This window comes from Cryptosporidium parvum, chromosome 5 (assembly GCF_000165345.1).
Source record: "Cryptosporidium parvum Iowa II chromosome 5, whole genome shotgun sequence".
Lineage (NCBI taxonomy): Eukaryota > Apicomplexa > Conoidasida > Eucoccidiorida > Cryptosporidiidae > Cryptosporidium > Cryptosporidium parvum.
This window is the reverse complement of record NC_006984.1, coordinates 681423-707898: the sequence shown is the minus strand read 5'-3', so window position 1 is coordinate 707898 and position 26476 is coordinate 681423. Positions and strand designations below refer to the sequence as shown.

At 26.5% G+C, this 26476-nt stretch overlaps 10 protein-coding genes across 10 annotated transcripts; 4 read left to right on the top strand and 6 right to left on the bottom strand.

Moving 5' to 3' along the window:
• Positions 1 to 735: 735 nt before the first annotated feature.
• cgd5_3110 (MDN1, midasin) lies at positions 736 to 9417 on the top strand (the record flags this gene model as incomplete). Its single annotated transcript, XM_626241.1, has 1 exon — positions 736 to 9417. One exon carries the CDS (start codon positions 736 to 738, stop codon positions 9415 to 9417), a length of 8682 nt encoding a protein of 2893 aa, XP_626241.1.
• Positions 9418 to 10051: 634 nt separating this feature from the next.
• Positions 10052 to 14320, bottom strand: cgd5_3100 (hypothetical protein; the record flags this gene model as incomplete). The annotated part of the gene is made up of 1 exon (XM_001388244.1): positions 10052 to 14320. A coding segment is annotated over one exon (4269 nt).
• A 795-nt stretch (positions 14321 to 15115) lies between these two features.
• cgd5_3090 (N-acetyltransferase subunit ARD1) lies at positions 15116 to 15601 on the top strand (the record flags this gene model as incomplete). The annotated part of the gene is made up of 1 exon (XM_626240.1): positions 15116 to 15601. One exon carries the CDS (start codon positions 15116 to 15118, stop codon positions 15599 to 15601), a length of 486 nt encoding a protein of 161 aa, XP_626240.1.
• A 613-nt stretch (positions 15602 to 16214) lies between these two features.
• On the bottom strand, positions 16215 to 16721 carry cgd5_3080 (hypothetical protein containing a possible signal peptide; the record flags this gene model as incomplete). The annotated part of the gene is made up of 1 exon (XM_626239.1): positions 16215 to 16721. The coding sequence occupies one exon, from the start codon at positions 16719 to 16721 to the stop codon at positions 16215 to 16217; it is 507 nt and encodes a 168-aa protein (XP_626239.1).
• Positions 16722 to 16804: 83 nt separating this feature from the next.
• cgd5_3070 (acetylcholinesterase'secreted acetylcholinesterase of the alpha/beta hydrolase superfamily') lies at positions 16805 to 18571 on the bottom strand (the record flags this gene model as incomplete). Its single annotated transcript, XM_626238.1, has 1 exon — positions 16805 to 18571. One exon carries the CDS (start codon positions 18569 to 18571, stop codon positions 16805 to 16807), a length of 1767 nt encoding a protein of 588 aa, XP_626238.1.
• A 514-nt stretch (positions 18572 to 19085) lies between these two features.
• Positions 19086 to 20021, top strand: cgd5_3060 (hypothetical protein; the record flags this gene model as incomplete). Its single annotated transcript, XM_626237.1, has 1 exon — positions 19086 to 20021. The coding sequence occupies one exon, from the start codon at positions 19086 to 19088 to the stop codon at positions 20019 to 20021; it is 936 nt and encodes a 311-aa protein (XP_626237.1).
• A 341-nt stretch (positions 20022 to 20362) lies between these two features.
• On the bottom strand, positions 20363 to 21176 carry cgd5_3050 (hypothetical protein; the record flags this gene model as incomplete). Its single annotated transcript, XM_001388243.1, has 2 exons — positions 20363 to 20536; positions 20595 to 21176. The coding sequence occupies 2 exons, from the start codon at positions 21174 to 21176 to the stop codon at positions 20363 to 20365; spliced, it is 756 nt and encodes a 251-aa protein (XP_001388280.1).
• Positions 21177 to 22158: 982 nt separating this feature from the next.
• On the top strand, positions 22159 to 22773 carry cgd5_3040 (40S ribosomal protein S7; the record flags this gene model as incomplete). Its single annotated transcript, XM_626236.1, has 1 exon — positions 22159 to 22773. A coding segment is annotated over one exon (615 nt), but the record flags the coding sequence as incomplete, so codon positions are not given.
• Positions 22774 to 22893: 120 nt separating this feature from the next.
• cgd5_3030 (hypothetical protein) lies at positions 22894 to 23232 on the bottom strand (the record flags this gene model as incomplete). Its single annotated transcript, XM_626235.1, has 1 exon — positions 22894 to 23232. One exon carries the CDS (start codon positions 23230 to 23232, stop codon positions 22894 to 22896), a length of 339 nt encoding a protein of 112 aa, XP_626235.1.
• Positions 23233 to 23646: 414 nt separating this feature from the next.
• cgd5_3020 (hypothetical protein) lies at positions 23647 to 26163 on the bottom strand (the record flags this gene model as incomplete). Its single annotated transcript, XM_626234.1, has 1 exon — positions 23647 to 26163. The coding sequence occupies one exon, from the start codon at positions 26161 to 26163 to the stop codon at positions 23647 to 23649; it is 2517 nt and encodes an 838-aa protein (XP_626234.1).
• Between the last annotated feature and the right edge of the window lie 313 nt (positions 26164 to 26476).

The window sequence follows — 26476 nt, the reverse complement described above, 5'->3', positions numbered from 1 at the left end:
CTGACACGTCAACACTCCTGACAACCCGGCTGCATGTGGATGATTTGCAATGCCGGTATAGGAATCCCTGGCAGTGAGTGGGCAAAGAGAGGAGGCATGCACAACGTCACATGTACCCAAGTGCATGCAAGCGGCAGAAACACGAAAGAACGCTGAGAAAGAGAACCTAAATTCAAGGGATAATTTAAATGATACATTGGTTTTATTGTTGTCGGAGTGTAGAAACTCCCCAAATATTATGACCTGGTAATAACTACCAAGCTGATGTGACACGGCAATCTTTAGTAAAAGGCGAAAGATTGGTACGAGATATCACATCAGTACGGTGTAATTTTGGCCTGAATTAAAAAAATAATAATAATTTATTAACACGTCTTAATGATGGTTATAATTGGGCGGGTATTTTTGTAATTCTTAATTTTTGTCATGCCCTTGAAAAAAATTCTTAAATAATAATAAATAAATGGCGGGCAATTCATATGTCATTTAATGACAAAATTACAAAGAATAAGGTAATCAAGGTTTGATAAGTGATAATTTAGGAAGGAGAAAGAAGTTTAATTCAAGAAAGGAGTTGAAGAATTAAGTACTTATTTAGTATTTAAAGCTAGAAATAATTGAAATTTTGTAAATAGTTGATAAATGCGAAATAATTCCAAGTAAACTAAGTTATATAGACGTGGAGAAGTAACAAAATAGCTAGAGGAAGAAGAAGAAGAAAAAAAAAGTTAAACAATGTCACTAATAGAAAGGTCAAAAATAATATTACAGGAGGTTATTCTCCGTGAAGATCAGATTAGGTTGTGTATTAAAGATAATAATTATCAATTTGGAACTAATTTAAAAGATGCAATAAAACAATTAGAAGAAATATTATCTACTTTGGATAGTAACCAATTACAAAATTCAGAGTTAATTTCAAGAATTCCAATACTTTTAAGAAGAATGGTATTATACTCAGAAATTGGAGATATTGTTTTGGAAAGATTTCCTGTAATTATTTTTGGTTTAATTGAAGATATTTTTAAAGAAGGTATTGAATATAAAGAACATGGTATGCTTGAAACATTATATGTAAGTAGATATTTATATTTGGTTGTTTCATTATTGGACTTACCATATTTTGTTGACAGTTTTTCTCTATTTTGGTGTAAAGAACAAGAAAGAAAGAAAGAATTATCATTATTATTGGATAATATTATTGAATTATTAACAAAGTTACATGAAATCAAAGAAATTAATAAAGAAGAAGTTTTAAATAAAGTAAGAGATTTGGTTACATTGAACTTATTATGGGAAAGAGTTATTCCAATTAGAGATTATTTAAAGTCAAATCATAAGCTATATGAAATTATTGACAAATTTATGTTAAATCTTCAATATTATAAAGAATTAAATAAAACTATCAAGTATTTATTTTTAAGACTTTATTCAAATGTTGTTCAATTGGTAGAAGGTAAAATTCAACTTTATCGTGAAAATCATGTAGAAGATTTATTTATTTCAATTCAAATTAATCAGGAATATGCTATTCATGATGAAATTGATTTATATTTACAATTTTTTATTTTTAAAAGGCCTTATTTAAGTGCTTTTAGCTTGGTTTTTAGTAAATCTCAAATGGATATGATGAATAAAAGTTTAAATAATGATATTCAAATTATTAAAAAAATACAAAATCAAACAGACTTAAATGATCGAGAACAACTTAATAAAAATAAAGATACAAATCAAATTACAGTTATGGATATTTATGATCCAGAAATAATTAATAATTTAAAAGAATTGGTACTTTCAAGTATTTTTACAAGAACTTCGTTAATATTTCTTGAAAATATTAATAATGGAATGCAAATTTATTTTCATCTAATTAACCAAATTAAATTAAACTATTTTCAACACAAACATCATTTTAAAATTGTTAGATTATATCTTGATAATACTATTGATAGTAAATCTTTACTTGGTAATTGGATTGTTGGAGATAAACCTGGAGAATTTAAATGGGAATATGGAATTTTATCATTATGTCTTATTAATGGTGATTGGTTACTTATTGAAAACATTCAAGATTCACCAAAAGATGTTATTATTAAATTGAATGAAATTTCTGAAAAAATTTGTTATCCTCTTGTTAATGGATTTAATATTAATCAATCAAGAATTCAAGAAACTCATTATTTTGAATTAAGTGAATTTAATCGAAAAATTAAAATTCATCCAAATTTCCGTATATTTTCTAGTTGTATATATACAAAACAAAATAATTTTTGGAATAATCATCAACATAATTCTAATAATGAGAATTATGAAAAAGTTAATATCATTAATCCTAGTGAATATATTAATAATGATATTTTAAAATTATTAAACAATGATAAATGGAATATTTGTACTATTCCTACACCAACAAACAAAGAATTAAGAAAAGGAATAGAAATCAATTATAATAATTTATCTCCAATTAAAGAAGAATTATTGGAATCTTTTTCTAATCTTGTAAATTTTATGAATAATCCTAATAGTTTTTCTGGAACAAATATTACAAAATCTTTAAATATAAGAACACCATCATGTAATGATTTTTTTAAAGGTTGTGAAAGCATTTCAAAGCAATATTTTTCTTCTCAAGATAAAGATTATAAAAATTCAACATTTTTAAATGAAAAACTTAGAATGAAGATTTCAATACTTTTTGCAAGTGTTTTACTTGATCATATTTCACTTAAAAAATATAGAAACAAATGTCAAATTGAAATTTCCAAATCTTTTGGAATTAATACGAGTGAATCAGAATATTATCTTAAAAATGGAAAATTTGATATACATTTTATTAAAAATGGAGAACAATCCAGAAATCCTTCAACTATTAATATTGTTAACAAAGAACTCAATATTGATATTAATATTAATTTACTTAGAGATGGGCTTAAAAATTCGATGGATCCTTCTTCATCTAGATTAGTTCTAAAAACAAATTATCAGGATGATTATAAATATCTTAATTATACCTTCACAAGTATACATTCAAGAATATTATTTAAAATCATTATGTCTATATATAATAATGAAAATATTTTATTAGTTGGTGATACTGGTACTGGTAAAACTACTATTATTCAACAATTACATTATATGTTATATGGTACTAATAAAAATTACATAAATGAACATTTAGAAGAAGGAGAAGATAAATTCTGTGAGTTATTAGTATATAACTTTAATGATCAAAGTGAAAGTAGTGATATTATTGGATCTTACAGACCAATTAATATCTACAATGAAGTAAAGTTACTTTATGATGATTATTTGGTATTATTAGAAAGAAGTAATATTAGTAGGAAGAAGAATATGACAATTATTAACTATTTATTATTACTTTTGAAAGAAAGGAAATGGTTAAAATTTATTAATAATTTGATTATTATTATTGATAAATTATTAGGAGAGTTTGATAATATATTAAAGAATCAAACCAGTAAGAAAGTTAATGAAGAAGAAGATTCAAATAAGGAAATTGGTTCTAAAGTGAATAATTGTGAAAAAAATAAGGATAAAAAAAGAACTGCAGTTAATATTGAAGATATCTTAACTTTAAAAATGTATTGGAAAGATTTAAAACAGAAATGTTTGGTAAAATTGAAAGATAATAGAATATTAAATAGCGAAAATGAGAGACAAAAACATTATTTTGAATTTTTAGATGGTATTTTACTAAAAGCTATTAAAGAAGGTCACTGGCTTATTTTGGATGAAATTAATCTAGCTTCTATAGATATTTTACAAAGATTAATTCCAATATTAAATAGAGGAAACCATAGAAATGATACTTGTGAAATTGAAATCATTGATAATAATGTTAATAATAATGAGAAAATTAATCAATTGGTAAATGTTAATAATAAAGTCATTGATTCAGATTATTTGACAATACCAGAAAAAGGTAATGAAAGTATTAAAATACATCCAAGATTCAGATTATTTTCTTGTATGAATCCTGTTATTGTTCCAATTGAGCAAAAAGAACAATTAATTAATAATATTCAAGGAGATGATTCTCAAAATATACAAATAAAATCAACTAGTGGTAAGAAAGATTTACCTAAATTAGTTAGAGCTCTTTTTACAGAATATTTTGTGGATGAATTAACAGATAGAAAAGATTTGGAAGATGTTGTTTATAATTATCTTAAAGATGTTTTACTTACAAATCAAATAAATATAACTACATTGGTTGATATATACTTGGAACTTAAAAATATGGGAAATAGACATGAAATTACTATAGGATTAGAAGGAAATGGACATGGGATTCCAAATTTCTCACTAAGAACATTTTCAAGTTGTTTGAGTTATATTCGAACAATATTAATGTTACAAGCAAATTGGAGGAGAAATCAAAATCAACTAAAACTTATCGAGTATATTGGAGATAATAATAATAACAATAGTGATCTTAAGAATGGAAATTTTATAATACAAAATGCTATATTAAAGCAAGAAATCTCTGAAATAATACATACTGGAATAATGATGAGTTTTGCTACTCCATTAGTAAGTGAATCATATAATAAGGTAGATAAATTAACAAGAAGGATTTTAAAGATGAATTTAAAAGATTCTTTAAAAGGAAGAAGTAAAAATGTTGAAATGAATTGTGTTTTATTTTCAGCTCCAAAATTAGGCTCAGAAAGAGGTCAAACACTTTCATCTGGCAAGATTAATTTTATTAATTATATGTTAATAAAAGATTATGTGATAAGAATGGGAACTTATAATAAGAATTTTAAATTAAATAATGCAATAAATAATGAATTTGTGATAACTCCATATGTTGAACAGAATTTAATGAAGATACTAAGAATTTTATCTGGTTCAAGAAATCCTATATTAATAGAAGGAGAAACATCTACTGGTAAAACTTCTCTAATCAAATATATATCTGAGCTTACAAATCATAAATTTGTTAGAATTAATAATCATGAACATACAGATACAGAAGAATATTTTGGTAAATTTATACCAAATAATCAAGGAGAATTAGAGTTTGTAGAGGGTCCTTTGGTAAATTCTATAAGAAATGGATATTGGTTAGTATTAGATGAACTAAATCTTGCTCCTAGTGAGGTTTTGGAGTCTTTAAATAGACTTTTAGACAGTAATAGAGAGATTTTTATTCCAGAAACAGGAGAAGTTATTAAAGCTCATGAAGATTTTATGTTATTTGCAACACAAAATCCAGCAGGGAGTATTTATGGTGGAAGAAAAGTACTTTCTCAAGCTTTTAGAAATAGATTTGTAGAAATTTACTTTGATGAAATTCCAAGTAAAGAATTGGAAGTGATAATATCAAAAAGATCAAATATTCCAGTTTCTTATTCAGAATTAATGGTTAAAGTATTTATGGAGTTAAAGAGGCACAGATCTAAATCTCAGATGTTTTCTGGTGATTTTAGTTTTGTTACTGTGAGAGATTTATTAAGATGGGGAAATAGGTTAATAACTAGTAAAGATAATGTGTTGGATAAAAAGAATTTGGTAATTCAAGGGTTTTATGTAATTGGAGAGAGAATTAGAGATAGAGATGAAAAATTACAATTAGCAGAGATTTTATTTAAGATATGTAAACCTTTTGAAATTAAGAATATTGAAGAAATTATTAACTATAGTACTATTCATATAAATACTTTAGAGGAAGATAAAGATGATGAGAGGCTTAAGAAGAAGAGAAAGAAAGAAATTATTACCACAAGAGGAAATGGAGAAAATGATAATAAAATTGGAAAGAATATTAATATATCTATGGATGGATTTAATGATTCAGATAAGAATTTGATAGCTTTAAAAGACTTGATTAATAAAAATGGGGATTATATTTTAACAGATTCATTCAAAAGAATGTTAACATTGGTTAATGATTGTATTGTATTTAATGAGCCAGTAATACTTGTAGGATCAACAGGTTGTGGTAAAACAAGTATTTTCCAATTATTATCTACATTATATAAGAAACAACTTTATATAGTAAACTGTCATCAACAGATAGAAGCATCAGATATGTTGGGATCATTAAGACCAATTCGAAGTCGGATTTTAAGATTAAATCAGGAATTGAATAACTTTAAGATTGAATTTATGGCAATAAATAACCGAATTTTCAGTAATGATGATATTAAAATAGTTAATAAAGAATTTGTCGAATCAATAATAAGTAAGGTTAATGAATTAAATAATTTATTGGATGATTCAGAAATTAATAATAATTCAAAACTCAAGATTGAATATAATGAAAGGAAAGAAAAGATTGAATTAGAGATTAATAGTTTTATTAATATTATTGAATCAACTTTGAAGAAATTAAAGAATGAAATTTTTTCTGAAATTCTTTTACTACTTGATAATATGTTGAGTGAATTGAAATTATATCAAAATAGTGAATTAAAAAAAGATCAAGCACTTTTTGAATGGCAAGATGGACCAATCATTAAAGCAATGAAAACTGGAAGTTTCTTATTATTGGATGAGATTAATTTATGTGATGATTCTGTAATAGAGAGATTAAATTCTTTATTAGAGGATCAATTTATTAAAACTGAATCTGGTTTATCTTACAAATCAAGAGTTATTTATTTAACAGAAAAAGGAGGAGCTAGTTCTTTTAATAATAATGAAGATTATATAATTCATTCACATAAAGATTTTCGTATATTTGCTACAATGAATCCAAGTGGAGACTATGGTAAAAGAGAATTATCTCCAGCTCTTAGAAATAGATTTAATGAGATTTTTGTTCCATCATTATCAATGTATCAGCTTAAAGATGATATAGAGTTTTTAGTTTACAAGAATATAAGTAAATTATCAGAAAAACAAGTTTCAGAAATGAATAAGAAGATGTTATCAAAATGTATTATAATATTTTCAATTTTATATGAAAATGATATTAAGAATGATCAAATTCTTCAATTAAAAAATTTAAATAGAGACGAAGAAATTGATGATTATTTTAAATTAATGACTGAAAATGGTATTCAGTTAATTAAAGAAGATCAGAATTATACTTTGATGACTTTTGGAAGTGATTCAGGAAATAGTTCAGATGTTAAAGAGTATACAATAAGAGATATTATTTCATGGTGTCAATTTATATGTAATAACTTTCAAGAAATTTCCAATTTTTATACTATTAATAAAGAAATTATTATTGATTATATTAAAAAAGGTGAAAATAGGCCAGAATTTCTTTATTTAAAGAATGAGAATTTTATGAATAATTATATTTCAATGGAAAGTATGATTTTAACAACTTTAATATTAGGAGAGTTATTTATTCATGGAGCTAGTATGCTTATTATAGACGGTTTAAATACTCATAATATTGAATATAATGAAGAGGAGAAAGAAATAGGAATAAGTTTACAATTAATTTATATGGAAAGATTAATTGAAATTTTTTATATATATTTAATAATTCCAAATTTCCAAGAAAATAATATTATTATTGGTAAGTTAATTAAAGAAGTATTGAATTATAGATTTCTAAATGATCAAGGTAATAATTGGATTAAAGTTGGTGGTGGAAAAGTACTTGGAAAAGAGTTTAATGAAGATCAATTTGATGATTTTAAAGAGAATAAGAAGGATGGATATTTGTTAATAAATCAAAATTATATTGAACTTGGTCCATTTAAGGTAAAAAGAAAAGAAAAAAGTTGGAATGATTCTTCTTCTTGTCAGAAGAAAATTGATTTGGATATTGAAAAAGTTATGAAAAAGTTTACTTTTGATTCTAAGACAACTTTGAGAAATCTTTCAAGTATTATTCGTTCAATGAGTATTATGAAGCCAATTTTATTGGAAGGTGCTCCTGGAATTGGAAAAACTGCAATAATATTGACTTTATCCAAATTAGTTGGTGTTAAATTACATAGAATTAATATGAGTGAACAAACTGATTTTTCAGATTTATTTGGATGTGAAGTACCAAATAGTGGTGTATCTAGAAACAAAGATCAAAATCAACACCAAGATGATGATTATCAAATGAGAAAACAAGATGGGAAATTAATTAATTGGATAGATGGAATATTACTCTATGCAATGAAAAATGGAGATTGGGTTATTTTAGATGAATTAAATTTGGCAACACAACAAATACTTGAAGGTTTAAATAGTGTAATGGATCATAGAAGGAATATATATATACCAGAAATTGGACAAACAATTATTTGTCATGAGAATTTTCGAATTTTTGCAACTCAAAATCCTGTCAAAATAGGTAGTAGTGGAAGAAAAGGATTACCTCAAAGTTTTTTGAATCGTTTTGTGAGGATTAATGTTGGAAAATTAACTTATGAAGATTATTTAATAATTTGTAATTCTCTCTTTTTAAATGATAATTATGGTTTAACTCAAAAATTAATTCAAATTTGTATTCAAATAACTAAAGAAATTGAACAATATAGTATGAAATTTAATACATTAAAAGATTCAAGTATGTGGGAATGGAATTTAAGAGATATTATTAGATTATTAAGATTTCTTCAATTGAATTTAATAAGAAATCTTAATTTAAGAAAAGAAATCACAAATGAATTTTGTCAAATTCAAATCATAATTAATTCATTATATACTTCATTTGAAACTGTATATTTATCAAGATTGAGAACAAAACAAGATTATGATATCATTAATAATATTATTAAGAAAGGTTTAATTCAAAGTATTGAACAAAATCAAGAAGGAAGTTTATTCAAAATTTCAGGTATTATTGATAATATTATTAATTCAAATATTAATAATTATAAAAATAATAATATTCATCAAAGTATTCATTTAAAAAGAATACTTATTTTTGAAGATTATTTGAAATATTATATATTAAATGGTAATAGTAGTAATAATAATAATAATAATAATAATAATAATAATAACAATGGCATTTACAGTATTGATAAGCATAGTTGTGGATTAACAAATGATTGTAAGGATTTAGATTTCAATACATTACCAATCCATTCAAAAAAAATGATTATTTCAATCATTGATTGTATATTACTTGGAGAAAATATTATTTTAACTTGTAATCATGGGAATTATATGGAAGAAGTTATTTTATTAATAGAAAATATTTCAAAGAATTATTTCAAAAATATAAGAGTGAATAAAGTTAATATATTACCTTCAATTGATGCTAATGATTTAATTGGTGGATATCAACAATATAATCAAGAAAATATTATGAATGAAATATTGGATTTAATTTCAAGTTTAAGAGTTGAATTAGAATTGAATAATTATGATGAAAATATCAAGTATAAGAATCTTTTAAATTGTGTAAAATTTAAGAATATTTTAAATACAAGAAATGATGAATTTGAATTGGAATTGAAAWMTKGACTTGGTACTYCMTTCTAAGAGWAATTATTAAACAWGAWAKMAWTMAWAWMACTMSTAAAKGTATAATTGMAGAWWTTGAWWWTMMAWKGAATMTTTWTRAWTYTTAAGTAMMATTGAAWYRAWTMWAGKTYTCWAAWTTATSAGACTCGTYAMATWWTMWACYWWARTTAWYTCTATATATRAARMTGSTAGWTTTGRATTRATAATTWCYAAWAKAATCAMAATTGTTCATCTGCTTTATTGGATAKGCYTAATWWYATYAYWTTTGGAWAAKAATRAWAATRWTGTAWTWAWTRWWWTRWATTWKATWTAYMACAATRAATCWGGARWMCCAMAAWWTWTTRAMAKAYATKWAAAKTWMMKTCTTATWCTTATTSWAAATSAWWWWWAAWATTMAWRMTTWAATAKAWWMGTWRTRCYTKAWWWAWWTCGTTRTAATTRATATAWWTATTRAKAATKWGARAGAAKWWRAARWRWWTKAWKAWWYTAAAMWTGARTTYTTWRWMAAWCWSWGWYTATWRWAAWWGAKRTTAAWAATCATAAAGAWGAARAKSTYAWSWWTAAAAAWGRAWGTTYATWWRRAARKARWKTGKRWCWTAKSWRAAKWTTWTKWTKAMAYAWTRTWAWWYYWTCRCAAKTWTKKAKAATAWMWTYARAWAWWAYGAWMAWWKWWTCTWWATTWWKCYAAKWWKWYYRATGATAWAATKTWYTSWWKWGWTAWTWGWATMWSTAYTTTRKAWWGAWMWTTAWTKWGRTMAWAAWYKTTSAMSWAWTTCKGAYTWGWAMRYKACAAACTCAACAATACTCTCGCAACCTCAATCATTGGCAAACACGTATAATCAACTAAATCTCCCAATGTAATTTCCTGGCCTTCTTTAAATTCACCCATTCTTAGCAAAATGATAGAAACTGACAATGAAGAAATGACAGTAAAGTTGACTAATTCACCAATTACTTCTTTTTTATTAATTAAAACTTTTGCCTTAAAACCTTTGGCTTCCAAAACTACAAATCCATTCTCCCAGAGCCAATTAATCTTTCTATGGGGGAATTCTTTTTTATATTCAGACTCAAATCTTGAAATTTCTTTCTTAATCTTTTCTGGTATATTCACATCCTTGTAATTTTTATTATTATTACAATAACCATACAAAAATTCCTCGGAATTTGTCTTCTGACTAATCTCATCATCAAAGGAAGATCTGCTCATAACTACTGGAGTTAGTACATAGTTATTCATTTTTCTCCAATTAAAACTACTTGTTAAAAATACTTGAAATTCATGATTTATTTTCCTTCTGGAAAACATTGATCTCAAAAAATCCTCCAGCAAAGACCTCAGGCTGTTTAATGATACATTCATTGAATCCCCAACTATTCGATCATCATTCAAATAAGATTTGTTCGCTTTCTCACTCTCGTAACCCTCTACACTCAAATTTCCTGGAAATGTCTCCATCCAACAACTTCGATCATTCTCAATTGCTGAAAGTAAGTCATTAATCCCCGCCTCTCCACCCAAATAATTAAAGTCCCCATCTACTCCTCTACTCTCCTCCAAACAAAGTAATACAAAATGCTCCAAACAAACTTGTAACCCCATGCATGCAATTTCCCGCGCATTTGTCAAGTTTGGATTGGCGCCTAACATATTTATATTTAGTAATCTTTTACAAAGTCTGTCTTTGTATAATGAGATTATTACTTCAAAGTTTGGAAGTAGTTTAATTAAAGAAACACTATTGATTATATTGTTAATGAGAATATTACAAATCTTTGAGAAGTCTTTGGATTCAATAATCTTCTCAATAATTAATATTCCATTTGAAATTATCTCTTCAATTTCATTCAATTCCTGGTAATTCAAGTACCTAATTACAAGGAATTTATTAAACCAATCAAAAACAAACTTTGAAAAAACCCTTAGAGTTGATTTCTTCTGTAGTTGTGGTTTTCCTTGAATACCGATTGAAAACCCACCACAATTTGAGCTATTTATACAATTTATAAGCTTTCCATCATTGAAAAGGGAAAAAATACTGTGAATTTGAATTATTCTATTGTCAATAAAAGAAGCTATCCATGCGGAAAGCATGAATAAAACTAAATTGTAATTGTTTGGAGAAATTGAGTTTTGGAGATGTAATATAAGCCCATCATAGAATGCTCTATGTATTATCTTTTTTAATACTTTGTCATTTTCAAAAGAAATCTTGACAAATCTTCTATATCTTTTCAACATTGATAGTATTATTTGAATACTAAGAAATCTATCACTCATTCTTATTGAGTTATTCTTCTCGCTCTTTAATAAATCATCATTCTCAATTTTCATTACTTTCCAGACATCTTCTATTATTGATTCATATATTACATAAGCTAAATATACAAAGCAAGACTGTCTGGATGAGCCAGTAGAAATTGATTTATTATTTGATCCATTTTGGTTGTTTGTGCTTGTTCCTATTGAACTTGATAGTTTTGAAATATCTATTTGAAGATTTCCTATTGGAAATTCTAACTTCTTGTGGCGACTACAAGTCTCAGATTTTAATAATATCTTATTTAAAATATTATGAGAGTTTGATCTTAAAGTATCCTTTAAGAACAACAAGTAAATTGATCTTAATGCACAGTAATTATCATTATTAATATAAGATCTAATACTTCCCTTGAATAAAGAACAAAATTTTAGATTCTTATCATTTCTATCTAATAATTCCACATCGTTACCATTCATCTCTTTCTTATTTAGAAATATTATACCACAAACACTCTGTTTATATGACTCCAACAGCTTTCTTGATAAAAAGTAAAACAATACACTCTCTAAAAGTTTAAAAAATCCTGCATGAGATCTTTTTGGAAAGATTTTCACAACTCTTTTTTCTTCGTTTAATAAAATACTGTTGACCAACATACAACTTTGCTTCAAATCTAAAAATCCAAATAAACCATCAAGTCTATTATAATAGTAATACAAAGTTCCTCTTAAAAATGGTTCTTCTACCGTATTCTTATATACTGTTTGATCGATTTCTTCCTGTGGAAACCAAAATAATCCAGAAATCTTACAACTTTTATTTAAACCTAAAAGGTTTTCTTCTAAATCTCTATATGGATCTATTGTTATTGATGTTCTATTTAACCCTGTTACTCTTTTCTCAATCTTAAAATTGGGAACTCGAGTCATTTTAAGTTTATTATCCAAAAAACATGATGAATTTGAAGAAGAGGAAGAGGAAGATGAAGATGATGTATTACCAAATCTGGAAACCAAATAGTCATCATAAATCCCTGAAGTATTTGTCCTTTTTAGAAAAATCTTATTACTTGAGTTATTACTCATTATTAAAATAATATTATTAATTACATTAAATAAAACCCTATTATAACTTTCACCAGGAAACTTATCAACTGTTAAATTACTATAAATATTATCCATATCAATAGAAAAATGGGTCTCCTTTTTGCATTTAATCAAAGATGTTCCTCTTTCACATCCTCTAAAAGATCCTAATATAATCTCCTCAACATCATCAACTTCATCCATTTCTATTATCTCCTTCTCACTATCCTCAATTCTTTTAATACAATCAAATACATTTTTGTCACTCATTTTTGGAGAAAATAAACTTCTAAGACAAGCTTGTACAAAGAAATCTCTCTCAACTGTAATTATATTTAATAAAGCTGCTGTAAATGATGATGATAATGGAAAGAATACACACTTATAAAAGTACAACAAAGCTGTAATATTCAGATCTGGTGAATTTGAAAATACATGACAGCTATTTCTGTCTAAATAACCAAAGATTCGAATCAAAAAATGAGTAAGTACACTAAACTTTGCAAATTCCTCCTCAATTACTTTGAGTAAAAGCAAGCTTGGTAATGTTCCACCTAATAAGCCAGAATATAAAGAAAAGACACTATCAGAAGAGCTTCTATGATTATTACTTGAGTTATTTGAATCTTTTGGTGAATTATCTGAAGTTGTATTAAATATATCAGAGAGAAATTTATCATATGTTTTATTATTGAAAAAATCTTTCAATGTACTATTCCATAATAAGAATATATTTGCATGTATAAGTATTCTGGGAGTAATAATATCAGTACAAAAATGTTTTAAAATATTTCTACAATACATATAAATTTGCATTGAATTATTCTGAGGCTCTGAAATCTGTATAATGTTTGTATATGCATCCATTAGAATCTGATTTGAAAGAAATGAAGGCATAATATATTTAATAACTACTTTATTACTTTGATGATCCATTATTTGTGCTCCAAATAAAGCTGTCCAAACATTTTCATTATTAATACCTCCAATTCTATAAATATGCAACATTTGTTGAAGAGAAATCACAATCTGAAAGTTTTTACTCTTATATTGTGAATTTTCATCTTCTTGATTAACTTGATTACTACCATGATTTATATCATCATCATTATGATTATTAGAAGTGCTATTTTCGCAACCATGTTCCTTTTCTTCATCATTTACCTTTGAATCATCATTACGAGAAACACGTTTAAGCTTATTAACTAAGCAATGATTAAATACATTTGGAGAATTAATTTGCTTAGAATTGAATGGCCCAGATCCATTACTCATAACCATATCGAACCAGAAATTAGTCCCTAAGTTTCGAATTTCACTTTCTATACTTCTCTCAACTCCAAAAGAAGATGAAACATATTCGTTTTCACTATGCTCCAATATAGCTTCCAGAGAGGGAAGTGGAAGTGGAGCAAACCCAGAAGGGATTGACTTTAAAAAGTATATTAAAGGCTTTAAACAACTTTTCTCAATATCATAAAGAATATCACTGATATCTCTACTAATCTTGCTACCTTCAATATTTTTTGCAAACTTCTCCTCCCATTCCTCCTCATATTTACTCTTGGACATCTTAAATTTTTTTAATATAATACAAGATTCACTAATACTAATCTGCTCTCGTTTTCCTATTTAACATCAAAAAGGCATTTCAGCATATTAAAACAAAAAAAAATAATAAATAATTCCATTCAAAGATTACCTTGAATTCTTGAATTCTTCTTTAATTAAACCTCTCTGAATTCTTTTAAGAGACATTTAATGTAATAATTATATTGATATACAATAGTAATAGATATATAAAGGGCTTTCGCCCTTGTTGATATTCAAAGCTACTCACTTTGAATTCTATACATAAACTGCATAAAAATTAGCCAACCATAAACTTATAATTGACCAAAATACTCTCTCCTTAAGCTAAAAATGCTTTATCATCAAAGTTACCCGTCCTTAATTTATCAAAATGCCTATTTACTCTTTTTTTTTTTAATACTAGTATAAGACTGTTATTACTGACTCAATAAAACCCGTAATAATGTTATCACACAAAAAAATACAACTGACTATCACTTATATTTCTGCTCAATATATTTCCTCTTGTTTCACCACACTTTTCTTTCTTCTAATTGGCCCTCCTACCTAATATTAACCTCTTATTTTTGTTTTAGTCGAAATTCAACCTTTCAAAAGGCGGGAAGTTGTGGCGCCAAAATTGAGCAAGTTGAAATAAAAGAAAAATGCACAAATATAATAAGAAAATTAGAATAAGATCAGGTGTGGATAGAAAAGAAGGAGAAGAGTTAAAAGAAATTAGAAACAAAGAATTAAGGAATAGAACTAAGATAGACACAAAATTTTGGGGGAGGAATGGCTTGTATTAGAAGAGCCACAATAGATGATTTGTTCACAATACAACAGAACAATTTGTACTGTTTACCAGAGAACTACCAAATTAAGTATTATTATTATCATTCAATGACTTGGCCACAACTTTTGGATATAGCAACCGATTCAAATGACCCAAACAAGTCTGTAGGGTATGTTCTTGGCAAGATTGAAGATGATTCAAATCCCCTACATGGACATATTACTTCAATAGCAGTTTTAAGAACACATAGAGGATTTGGGTTAGCAAAGAAGCTACTTACACAAAATCATCATGGTATGCAGAGTATATATAATGCTCCATACTGCAGTTTGCATGTAAGGATTTCAAATTATACTGCAAAGAATTTGTATCAAAAGGCATTAAATTACAAGGTAGATAGTATAGAAGCCAAGTATTATGCTGATAAGGAAGATGCATATTTTATGAAGCTTTACTTTCAAGGTTCTCAAGTTAAAGTTTCATGAAATACGAAATTGAATATCTTTTGTATTTTGAAACATTGATACTGATTTATCCAAAATTGGATTTTTCGGCAAATCAAAATGGTTTATTTAGGAATCTAAATTAGAAACTAGAATAATGATAATAATATTATAAGAACGATTATTACTTATTGATTATTTCATTGAGAAGTTTAAGAATCTATATATTTTTATTGCGTAAAAAATATAAATATATATATAATATATACATAAATCAATTAATAATCATTAAATTTCCTCATTACCATTAATATTGGAGTTATCTGAAATATCTTTTTTTGTATCATTTTGAGTTAAGATTGAGATTTGACTGAATTGATCATCTGAAAGGCTGCTATTAGGATTTTCAATGTTTTCATCTAACAGATTAATATTCAGATTTCTACTTTCATTCTCATCATTTCTGCTGACACCAGTGAAGGTATTACTATCAACATTATTCTTTGATTGTGGAATAGTCTTTGAATCAATTAGTTGGTGGAAAGTCATGGATAAGTCATTATTTCTCCATTCCCAAAGCTCACATTCTTCTGATTTGAAATCAGAAACTAATTCAGTCTTGTTACCATTAAGCTGAAGTATTTTACCTATAAAATTAATTACAAATTGTAAGATTTTTTCTTTTAGGGGGAAAAAAAGATAATTTAGACTTACCTCCATCAGAAAATGAATCCCAAGAATTAACATCTGGAGAAATATCAAGAGATTCAGGGAAAGATGACTTTCTGAAGATTTGTTGTTGTTTTTTTGAAAGAGTCTCAGTTTCTCCCAAAGACTTTTTAATTAATTGAGAGAAAAATGTTAAAGCTAGATTCTGCTCATTAATAAAAACTCGATCAACATTATCATTCAATTTATTTGGAAAAGTCTGGAATAACCAAATCATATCTTCCATATGGCAAACTAATCTGGTATCGCTACAATCATATACATAAGTTTTACAGGCAACATCGTCGTTTTGGCATACTACTCCTTTTGGAGTATTTCTCAGTGAAAACTTGGGAGCTTGGAATATTTCTTTGAAAAGAGAAATGATATTAATATGTAAATGAATGAAATCTTTAAAACTTACCAGAAATAAAAGAACTATTATTAACTTCATATCCTTTCTTTAATCCTTCAGTCCATTTAAAACCACTATTAACAAAGTAGCCATATACATTAGGATTATACTGTGATAGCTTCTTAATGAACATTCTTGCTGGGCACTGAAATAAATAAAGGATTAATTTGAATAAAATATTGTTTAATAAAAAAACTTACACTATATATAAAGTCCCCAATCATTCTTGCATATGCTAAAGCCACAGGATCATCAATTATACCATTCCACTTTTCTTCATCTCTATTTCTTCCAACCTGGAACAAATTAAATCCAGAACTAGAAACAATCTGATTATTTTCTTTATCTGCATATTTAATATCATCAGCTTTGAATCCAATCATAGTTTCATTATCCTCTTTTTGAATTTCAATAGGATTGGATATTGTTTCATTATTAACATAGGAAGAATTATCATGATTAATATTAGTATTATTTTGCAAATCATAATTTGGATCAGATATTTCATAATCTGAAGCTATTGATGCAGAATTTGCAAAGTTATTATTACTATATATTTTCATAGCTTCTCCTGCTTTTGGGCCAAATACTCTTGATACTAGGTACCTAAAAGCAAAATTACTAGTAGCAAGACCTCTTGAAATTGCTGGTAAATAAGCAATAAATGATCTAAAGAATTGAACACCTTCTGAATTGGTTGTACTGATAATTACATTGATATTTTTAGGAATAGATCCAGATAATGCCAGATTTCTACAAGAGTCCTTGATAATAACTCCATCAACAATTGGAGACCAAGAATGAAGAGCTTTGGATGGATTAGATCGAACTATTTGTGTTCTAACCTCTTTTTGAATTTCCAATAATTGCTTAGTTGTACAGCTTAATATAGTTGCAAGACACTTTTCAGATGCAATGGCTTCAGCCATTTCACCCATATTTTCCGCCTCTTTAAGAGCAGTTTCATTTTGAGAGAGAGCTCCAGAGTGGATGATTACACCTGAGAAATACTTATTACTTTCTTCAGTAACTGAATGGCATAATACTGATTTAGCTCCTGCACTATGTCCTGCAAGAATAATTCGATTAGGATCACCTCCAAAATTTACAATGTATTTGTGAATCCATTCTAAAGCAATTCTTTGGTCAAGAAATCCCATATTTCCAGATGAAAGATTTTTTGTTCTTAACCATCCAAGAATTCCAAGCCTATAATTGATAGTAACAATTACAGCTCCAGATTCTGCAAGTTTTTCTCCAAAGTTAGTTTCAGAATTGGAAGATCCAAATAGGTATAATCCACCATGAATAAAAACGTAGACAGGCTTTAAAGATGACATATTAGCTTGTACAATTGAAGATATGGTTGATTTTTGTTTATTAAGATTATTCATAAGAGTATTATTTACACTTGAAAGCATATTAATTTGAGTATTATTTGAAGAAACATGTTTTGCAACAGTAGAAAACTGGCTCAATATTTCCTCAATCTGATTAGTTGCTGTAAATACACTCAAAGTTAAGCAAGCCTCAGATTGAGTTTCAGGCTCAGTTCCTCTACATAGAAAAGTCTTTTGACTTGTTTGCTGAGTATCTGAGCAGTCTTGAGGACATGATGAGCCTTTATTTGTTGATAAATCATAGCTTTTTGGAATTTTGGATGTTCTATCCTCGTCCATAATTACAGCTTCAGTAATTGATAATAATTTGGGTGGTTGAAAACGATTTGCTACACCATATCTGATATTATAGAATGATGTAATTCCATTATTTTTCTTTCCTATTAGTTGTATGCCTTCAATTTCAACAGATTCAAAAACTTCAATCTTATATAAAAATAATATTAACAACAAATTCGTTATTATTTTAAAATGATAATTTTTTTTCATTTTTATTGACTTATTATGTACTTTTATTGTTCATATAAATATATATTCTTAAAAATATGAGTATACATAATAATTATGCTTAGTTTATTATTCTTCAGAAACGATTATCTTGGTTATTATTTTATTCTGACATTATTTGAATTATTTAATTCTTTCTTCCTATCCTAGTTATTTTATTTTTCTTCTTTGTATAATCTTTAAATCCTTTCCAATTTTATTACATTTTTTTCCTATTTTATAACTTACTCAATTTCGAGACTAATCTGTGATTTTGGTTTCAACTATTTATTTAAAATTTGTCAGCCATTATGCAATAATAAATGCAAAATTTGTCATGCAAATTACATGTATGGCGCCTAAAATGTGGGTAATACCGGTATAGAAAATTGGAAAAAAAAAATAATAATAATAATAATATCAAGTTATTCTTGGAAACTAAGTAGAAGTTAACTTTTTTTGTAATTTTTTTGCTATTTCAGCAATGAAAATATTATTTTGAGTAGATTTTAAGTTAATGGCAATGGAGGGTGAGCCAATTCATTCAAAAATAAGAGAATTAACAAGGGCAATTGAGAAAAATCAAGACCTTCTAAGCGATCCACAGAAGAGATCAGAATACAAAGAATATGTATTAAAAGATGATGAGTTTTTTGAAAATATTGGTGAGTCTGATTATCGGACATTTTCACTACTTTGTGAATTTGGATCAGTAAAGGCACTTGTAAATGAAAAAAGATATAACAAGATATATAAACAATCTCAAAACTCATTGTTAAGAAACATATTAAAAAATTGGAAAGATAAATACATGAATAAAAAGCCTCAGCAAAATGATACATCTGAGGAGGATTCTGACTTTCCTACAGAAAATGATGATGAATTTGTCAAATTGAATTGGAATGGATGGTTTAATGATCATTTTACAATAAACGTTTTCCCAATTAACAATATTAAATTTAACACATTACAAGGTTTACTCAGTCAAGAAACCCATAGTGAGCCACCTGCAAAAAGGGTTAGAGTTGTTAATAACAGGACTAAGAATACAATATCGAAAGAAACAAAAACCTTAGAAGATGAAGATGTTCACGATACACAAAATATTCAAATATTACAGGAATTCAAAAATAAGTTATTGAATAAAATACAAGAAAAAGATATAAATAATGAGGGTATTGAATTATGGGAGCTTGTTTTAGAAAAAGATCAACAATATGGTTTTGCAAATACATGTTTTAATTTATTTTCACTATTATCTTTGCTAAAAGATTCCCTTATTTCAATTACTTCTCCAAATACTGTCATTAAGAATAATACAAGTAAAGACAAGAAGGTTTTAGTTTTTTTGGCCAATTCAAGTATTTCGTCTGATTTTGAGAAAAATACTGGAATTATCTCCAATTTTACATATCATGCTTGGCAAAATCTATGCAAAAGATATGGTAATTAATTAGACAAACATTTCTAATGAAAAGCTCAATAATGGAAATCGAGCAAATTCTAATGTCAATATTTCCACTCAGTTTATACTTTGAATGCGCCTATCTAGTAAAGATTCATAAATTCAATTAGTTAGGGTTTCTGGAGTAGAAATATCATACATTGATTTCTCCTTTAAATTCAAACAAGATTTCAATATTAATGATTATAATTAGTTAATTTCTTATTATTACTGTTATTATTATATACAAACTTTTAATAATTTTTTCTTTAGTAAAATATAATTTCAAATAAGTTGTAAATACGAATGTCAACGAGATATCTTTATCATCTACAAAAGATATTGAAAAATCATTTATTAATTATCCAATAACTCAAAAATTTTTCCAACTTTTCAATTGATGTTGGCTGTTCTCCGGAAGTACACAAATATTTTGCCCCATCTACAATTTCTGATACACCATTAATTTGTTTTAACCCCTGATCATACAATGCTCTGACGGGCCCGCCTAAAAGTCTGACATTCTGGAGTGTGAACAAAAAATTAATGCAAAATAATAAAAGAATTAATGATTGGACTTACCCTATTGATTTCATTAAGTAGTTGGGTCATATTTCTGATATATGGTTTAACATAATAAATTGTTCCTTTATCATATTTATCCCCATTTTTATAAAGCCAAATAACTTTAGCTTTTTGTAAGAAGTCGTTACTGGAAATATTTGCATATGAATGTCTCTTAATTGAGGAGCTAACAACTTCGTGCTTTCTTTTTGTGCTTTCAGTATATCCATCCTCCCTGAATAAATATTCTCTACCTGCTTTTCCTAGTCCATTTCCATCTTTGTCAAATCTATATTTATGCATTCCAGTGTAAAGCTTTGGATCTAGAAGACGATCAAAAACACTAGTTTTTGAGTCCTCTGGAATTGTATGGAATTTATTTACTAGTTTGGTTTGTTTTTCAGTATCTGGGGAAGAAATCAATTTTGTCTGCAGTTTTAAATTATTGGAATTCTTTTTGGCTTTACTAGAATGTCGATGTTCTAGATTACTTTTTTCTTTACTTTCTAAACTCTTTGAATGCCAAATTAGAATATCTTCTTCCTCTGGGAGATATGTTATTTCCTCAAGTTTTGTGCTATTTAATCTTCTTGCATGCATTTTAAATTGTTATTTCTTCAAAATAATGCCAATTAGAAATTAATAATAAAATTTTTTTTTTCTTCCTAATTTATTGCAAAATAAACCATAATAAAGAATTATAATGGTTTATTCAAATAATATCAATTAGTTGTTATTTTTAATTTTTTTCTTTTTAATTTGCAACTTTAAATACTCGAATAACTTTTAATATTGGAGTTAAATTCACACGCACACATTAATATTTAAATTTGCATGTTTTACAAAAGAAAAAAAATCATTAATTAGAGTATGCTTTCAAAAGTTATTAATTCATTTTATTATACAAAGATGTAGTTTTATTGATATTTTGATGTATAGTATTTCTTTTTTTTTTTTTTTTTTTAAATCATTTTTAGACGAATTACTAATGACTATTTTTTAAATATTCAAAAATTATTAAAAAAAAAAAGACAAATGTTGATATAATTATGCCACTTTTTAAATTTAATATAACAATAATTATTAATTTAACATTATTTTATATTGCTCTTAGAATAAATTCTTTTTTTTTTTGGGTACTAAGGTACCTGAATTAAATTTCTACACAGATTTAATTTAAAAAAAAAAATCAAACTAATAGTTAAATCTTACTTAAAATAAATTTCAGTTGACAAATTCAAAATATTTGAAATATTAATTAAATTCTATAATTAAACCTTTTGTTTATATTTCATTTGATAAACATTTATAATTCATAAAGCATCTTGAACAATATTGCATGCACAAATACATAGAAAAATTATAAAGCGGGAGTACATGCATTTGCGCGCGCGCGCTTTATTTTATTAAAGACGGCGCCAATGATTTTGGAAATAAAAGGAACTTGAGACAAACAAAAGCAAGGAAAAAAAAGGTAGCGCCTAAAAAAGTACCAGGTAAAAAAAAAGGGTTAAATTACAAGAATTAAATAAAGGCATTAACTTTAGAACAGTTTTTTTGTAGTTGAGAGGCTGGCTAATAACATACTCTAACAATGAAAGGAAAGTGTATCAAGAAGAACGATTCACCACTCACCCAATTGGAAAAGGATGTTGAGAGATGCTTCCAAGACATCGAATCATCAAGCAATGACGAGGAGTTGAAAGCGATCGTTCAATCAGTAGTTTTCTCAACTGCAAAGGAAATTGATTGTGGTTCAAGAAAGGCAGTTGCAGTATTTGTTCCATATGCAATTTTCATGGCATATGTACGTAAGATTCAAGGACGTATCATTGCTGAATTAGAGAAGAAACTTAAGTGCCCAGTTGTTATGATTGGTCAAAGATCAATCTTACCAAGAAACTATCGTAAATATGGTTTCAAGTCAAGACCAAGATCAAGAACACTTACAGCTGTACATGATGCATTGTTGGAGGATATCTGTGGTCCAAGTGATATTGTTGGAAAACGTCTTAGATACCGTGTTGATGGAAGTACTTTATTAAAGGTAATCCTTGACCCTAAAGATAAGGATAAGGATATCGCCGATAAAGTTGATGTTTTTGGTGCAGTTTACAAGAGACTTACCAACAAAGAAGCTGAATTTTCCTTCCCAGCTACAAACTACTATCCAGGTAGATTAGGAATTATAGCTTAATTATCAAGAAGCTTGGTATTTTAGAGTTTTAGTTACTAAAAGTAGAAAACACTTACACACATAGTCAATCTAGTCTTTGGGAGACTAATAATTTTATTATTACTAGTTTTATTCTACTTCTTATTTATCACTAGTATCTTTTTTATGCCTTTTGCCTCTACTAGTTGTTTCTGAATTATCTACTGGATTTGATTCTTTTTCGCTTTCATAGTTTGCGCTTTTGTATTTGGCGTTCAAACACTTATTAAGGCTTGTTTCTTCACTTGTTTGACCTTCATATTCATCTTGGCTACTTACACTTGATTCATCATTTTCTTTACTTATATAACCTGTTAATAGTTGATTAACTTTAGTGGATATATCCTCTAGTTTTTCTGAAATTTTATTTGTTTCCAAATTTGATACTACTTCAATTACTTGTTCATTTATTGTAGTTACAGTTTTCACAGTATTACTCATTTCAGCGCATTATCACTCAAATTAACCTAATTATCAAAAGTTGTGTTTGCATAATACGTCTATCTTCTTAAAAAAAACACTGATATTAATTATTTATCTTGGATATTCTTTAATAAAAACTATACTTGCTTCTTTCTTTTAAACTTAAACCCAAACCTATAACATAAACAATTATATTAATTATTAATACAAAATATAATTTAATTTTCTTCTTAATATAAAAATTTGGCGCCTGACCTGACCACATTAATTTAAATACTGCATGCATGCAATAAGTGAGGAAATGGTTAAAAATCAAATAAAAAATCGGAATAATTGAATGATAAATTAATAATATTATTTATGTAAAACTGAAGATTTGAAATGTTCTAAAGCAAAAAAAAGGAAAATGGAATAAATATTGTTCTGAGGTTATTATTCATTTAAAATTTCATCGAAATGAATATCGTCACTAATATTTTTTGACCATTTAGAGCAAAGACGATCAAAGTCAACAATTTCATTAAAAATTTGTGGGTTTTTAATATTGTTTCCTGCCTCTGTGAACAATTTAGACTTGTAAATACACTCTATATTTAGAAAATTATTTAATTGGAAAAGATATTCGTGATCATTATCCTTATAGTAGCTTCTATATCTTTTATGGTCAAAATTATCATATTTTGATTTAAAGAAAAATGGCTTCTTCTCATCAGGGTCTGAGTAGTTACAGGAATTACATCCTTTTCTGGGGCTAACTGACCTGCTCAAACAGTCTGGAACAAAATTGGCGGCTTCCTCTTTCGTTAGCTTCCTCCTTGGTTTCAACTTTTCCTTATTTTTTCTCACTTTTTCTCGACGTCTCTCAGCGTCTGAGATTATTTCCTCTTGAATTTTTACTTTTCTCAACCTTTCATCAATTCTTCTAATATGTTCGTCCATAGTTTTCAGAATATCTTTGTTCTTTGAAACTTTATTTGACGATATTAAACCTCTTTTCTCTTTATCTTGCTCATTTTTTATATTGCTGAGCTTTGATTCTATCTCTTTTGATGATATTTCAAAGCTTATGTTCTTCTCTTTTGTTATTTCTTTTTTTTTAGAAAGTATATTTTTTGATGGAAGCTGTCTTCTCTCATTTTCTAAACACCACAAGAATACATTACCAATACTATTTGATGCTGCCACTGATAGTATTGACATTTTGGTATTACGATCAAAACTCCAGCATGAAGGGGTAATACTTAAATTTAAGCCATCAAGCTGATTATTTATAGAAAGCTCATCTCCTCTTAGTAAGTGAACTCCTTTAAGAACAAAAAATCCAATATCATCAGTGCTTAGGTTAATTTTGTCTTGTATTTCACTCCTCCTTGTCTTTAATGATGATTTTATACTATAAGTTCTCCATTCACCATTTGATAATCCACAAAATATCAAAGGAAAATTCTCACGTAATTCATTTTCTATATTTCTTCCAAATAATAAAAGAATATAATTTGGTATTACACATAAAGTAGTGATTCTTAAATTATTATATCCTCTAGAAAATGAACTAACCTCATCATTTTTGCTTCTATTAAGACTTTTGCCATCATTGTTTCCAAAAGAATAGTTCAAATAATTTCTTGTATCTCCATTATCAATGTGTCTATCAACTTCTCTTTCCAAAATTGGCATGAAAATTAATGACAAAATGACCATCCTGTCACTTTCTGAACTATTTGGGTTTATTCTGAGCTTGAAATCAAAACAAAACAAACCATTCGGATTTTTTGTTGAAGAAACTGTTCTTATTATATACTCTTTAATTCCTGTTTGATCTTTTCCTTCATTTGTACAAGTCAAATTCAAGATCCTAAAAAATTCTATATCATAATTTGTACATAACATATTCCCTCTATGTTTTATTTCACTTCTATTTGATTCAAATAAATAGAAACAACAACTTGAGCTTTCTGAAAGATCCTCTATTTTTAATTCTTCATTTTCATTATTGTCAAAGATATCTTTATCCAACCTTAATTCATTATTATTATCATTATTTTCTAATATCCTCTCACTTACTGTTTTTTTTGTTGTAATTACCCAAATATAACTGGATTTTAACGGAAAGAATCCAATTCCATTCTCAAGAATCTCAAAATAAGATGAATTATCTCCCAAAATAAAGCTGTTATAACAAATAATATTCAAAGGATTTCCTGTCTTTTCAAATTCCATATTTAGTTCAAAATCCATTCTATTTAGTGAAATCAAACAAAGGTTCATTTTGAACTCTTTTTCTTCATCTTTAGAAATTAATAGTATATAAGGATAAACATTATTAATGTTATAACAAGAAATTAAATTTGTACCACTAATATTCTCTATTTGATAAATCCATAAAGTTTTTCTAATATTTGAGACACTAATATCGGAATTTTGATAGTTTCCAAGCTTTTCTCTAATTCTTCTAATCCGACTCCTTATATACAAAGTTAATATATAATGCAAGGGAATCTTGCAAGACAATAATTTATTTTCTGTATTTATGATTATTATAATATCTTTATAAAGTGATTCTAATGAAGAATCATCTTCCAAACTGTATCTTAGTTCTTCCATACTTTCTTGTCTAATAATACTATAAATGCTCTTAATATTATATTCAACCTTCTCATGCGTATTTACATTTACTATATTAAAACAAGACAAAAATTCGTCTTCATCTTCCTCACAAAAAATCTTTATTGTTGAATCTTTTGTTGATCCACAAATTAATTTACAATTCTGGCCAATTAGAATTTCTTTCTCATAATTATCTAATTTCACTAAGTAATTTAACCATTCCTCTTTAAGCTTAAATGGGGATATGGTACAAATACTTGTCAATTCTTTGGGATCGACATTTTTAACTAATACCAAAGCCTCATCGCTTTTCTTGGATTTCCAATACTCTTCATTTAACATATTTACTATAATTTATGGTAACCTCTTATTTCATTGAGATTATCACAATTTCTATTATTTAACAAATTATTTGATATAGGGGTCTTACCCATTTGAATATCTCTTATCTTGACTATAAAAACATAACTAGTTTGTCAATTTTAATATTAAAGACTTGGAAGCAGAGTTTTTCGTAAAATAATGAAAACTCTATAACAATTCCTCTTCTTATTTTCTATTTTAACCAATTTTTTTTATTTCATATTTTCCTTTATTGTACTAATATTTGTGGGGTATCTAAAAAGTTCCCGCCAAACTTATTAAGTAATAATAA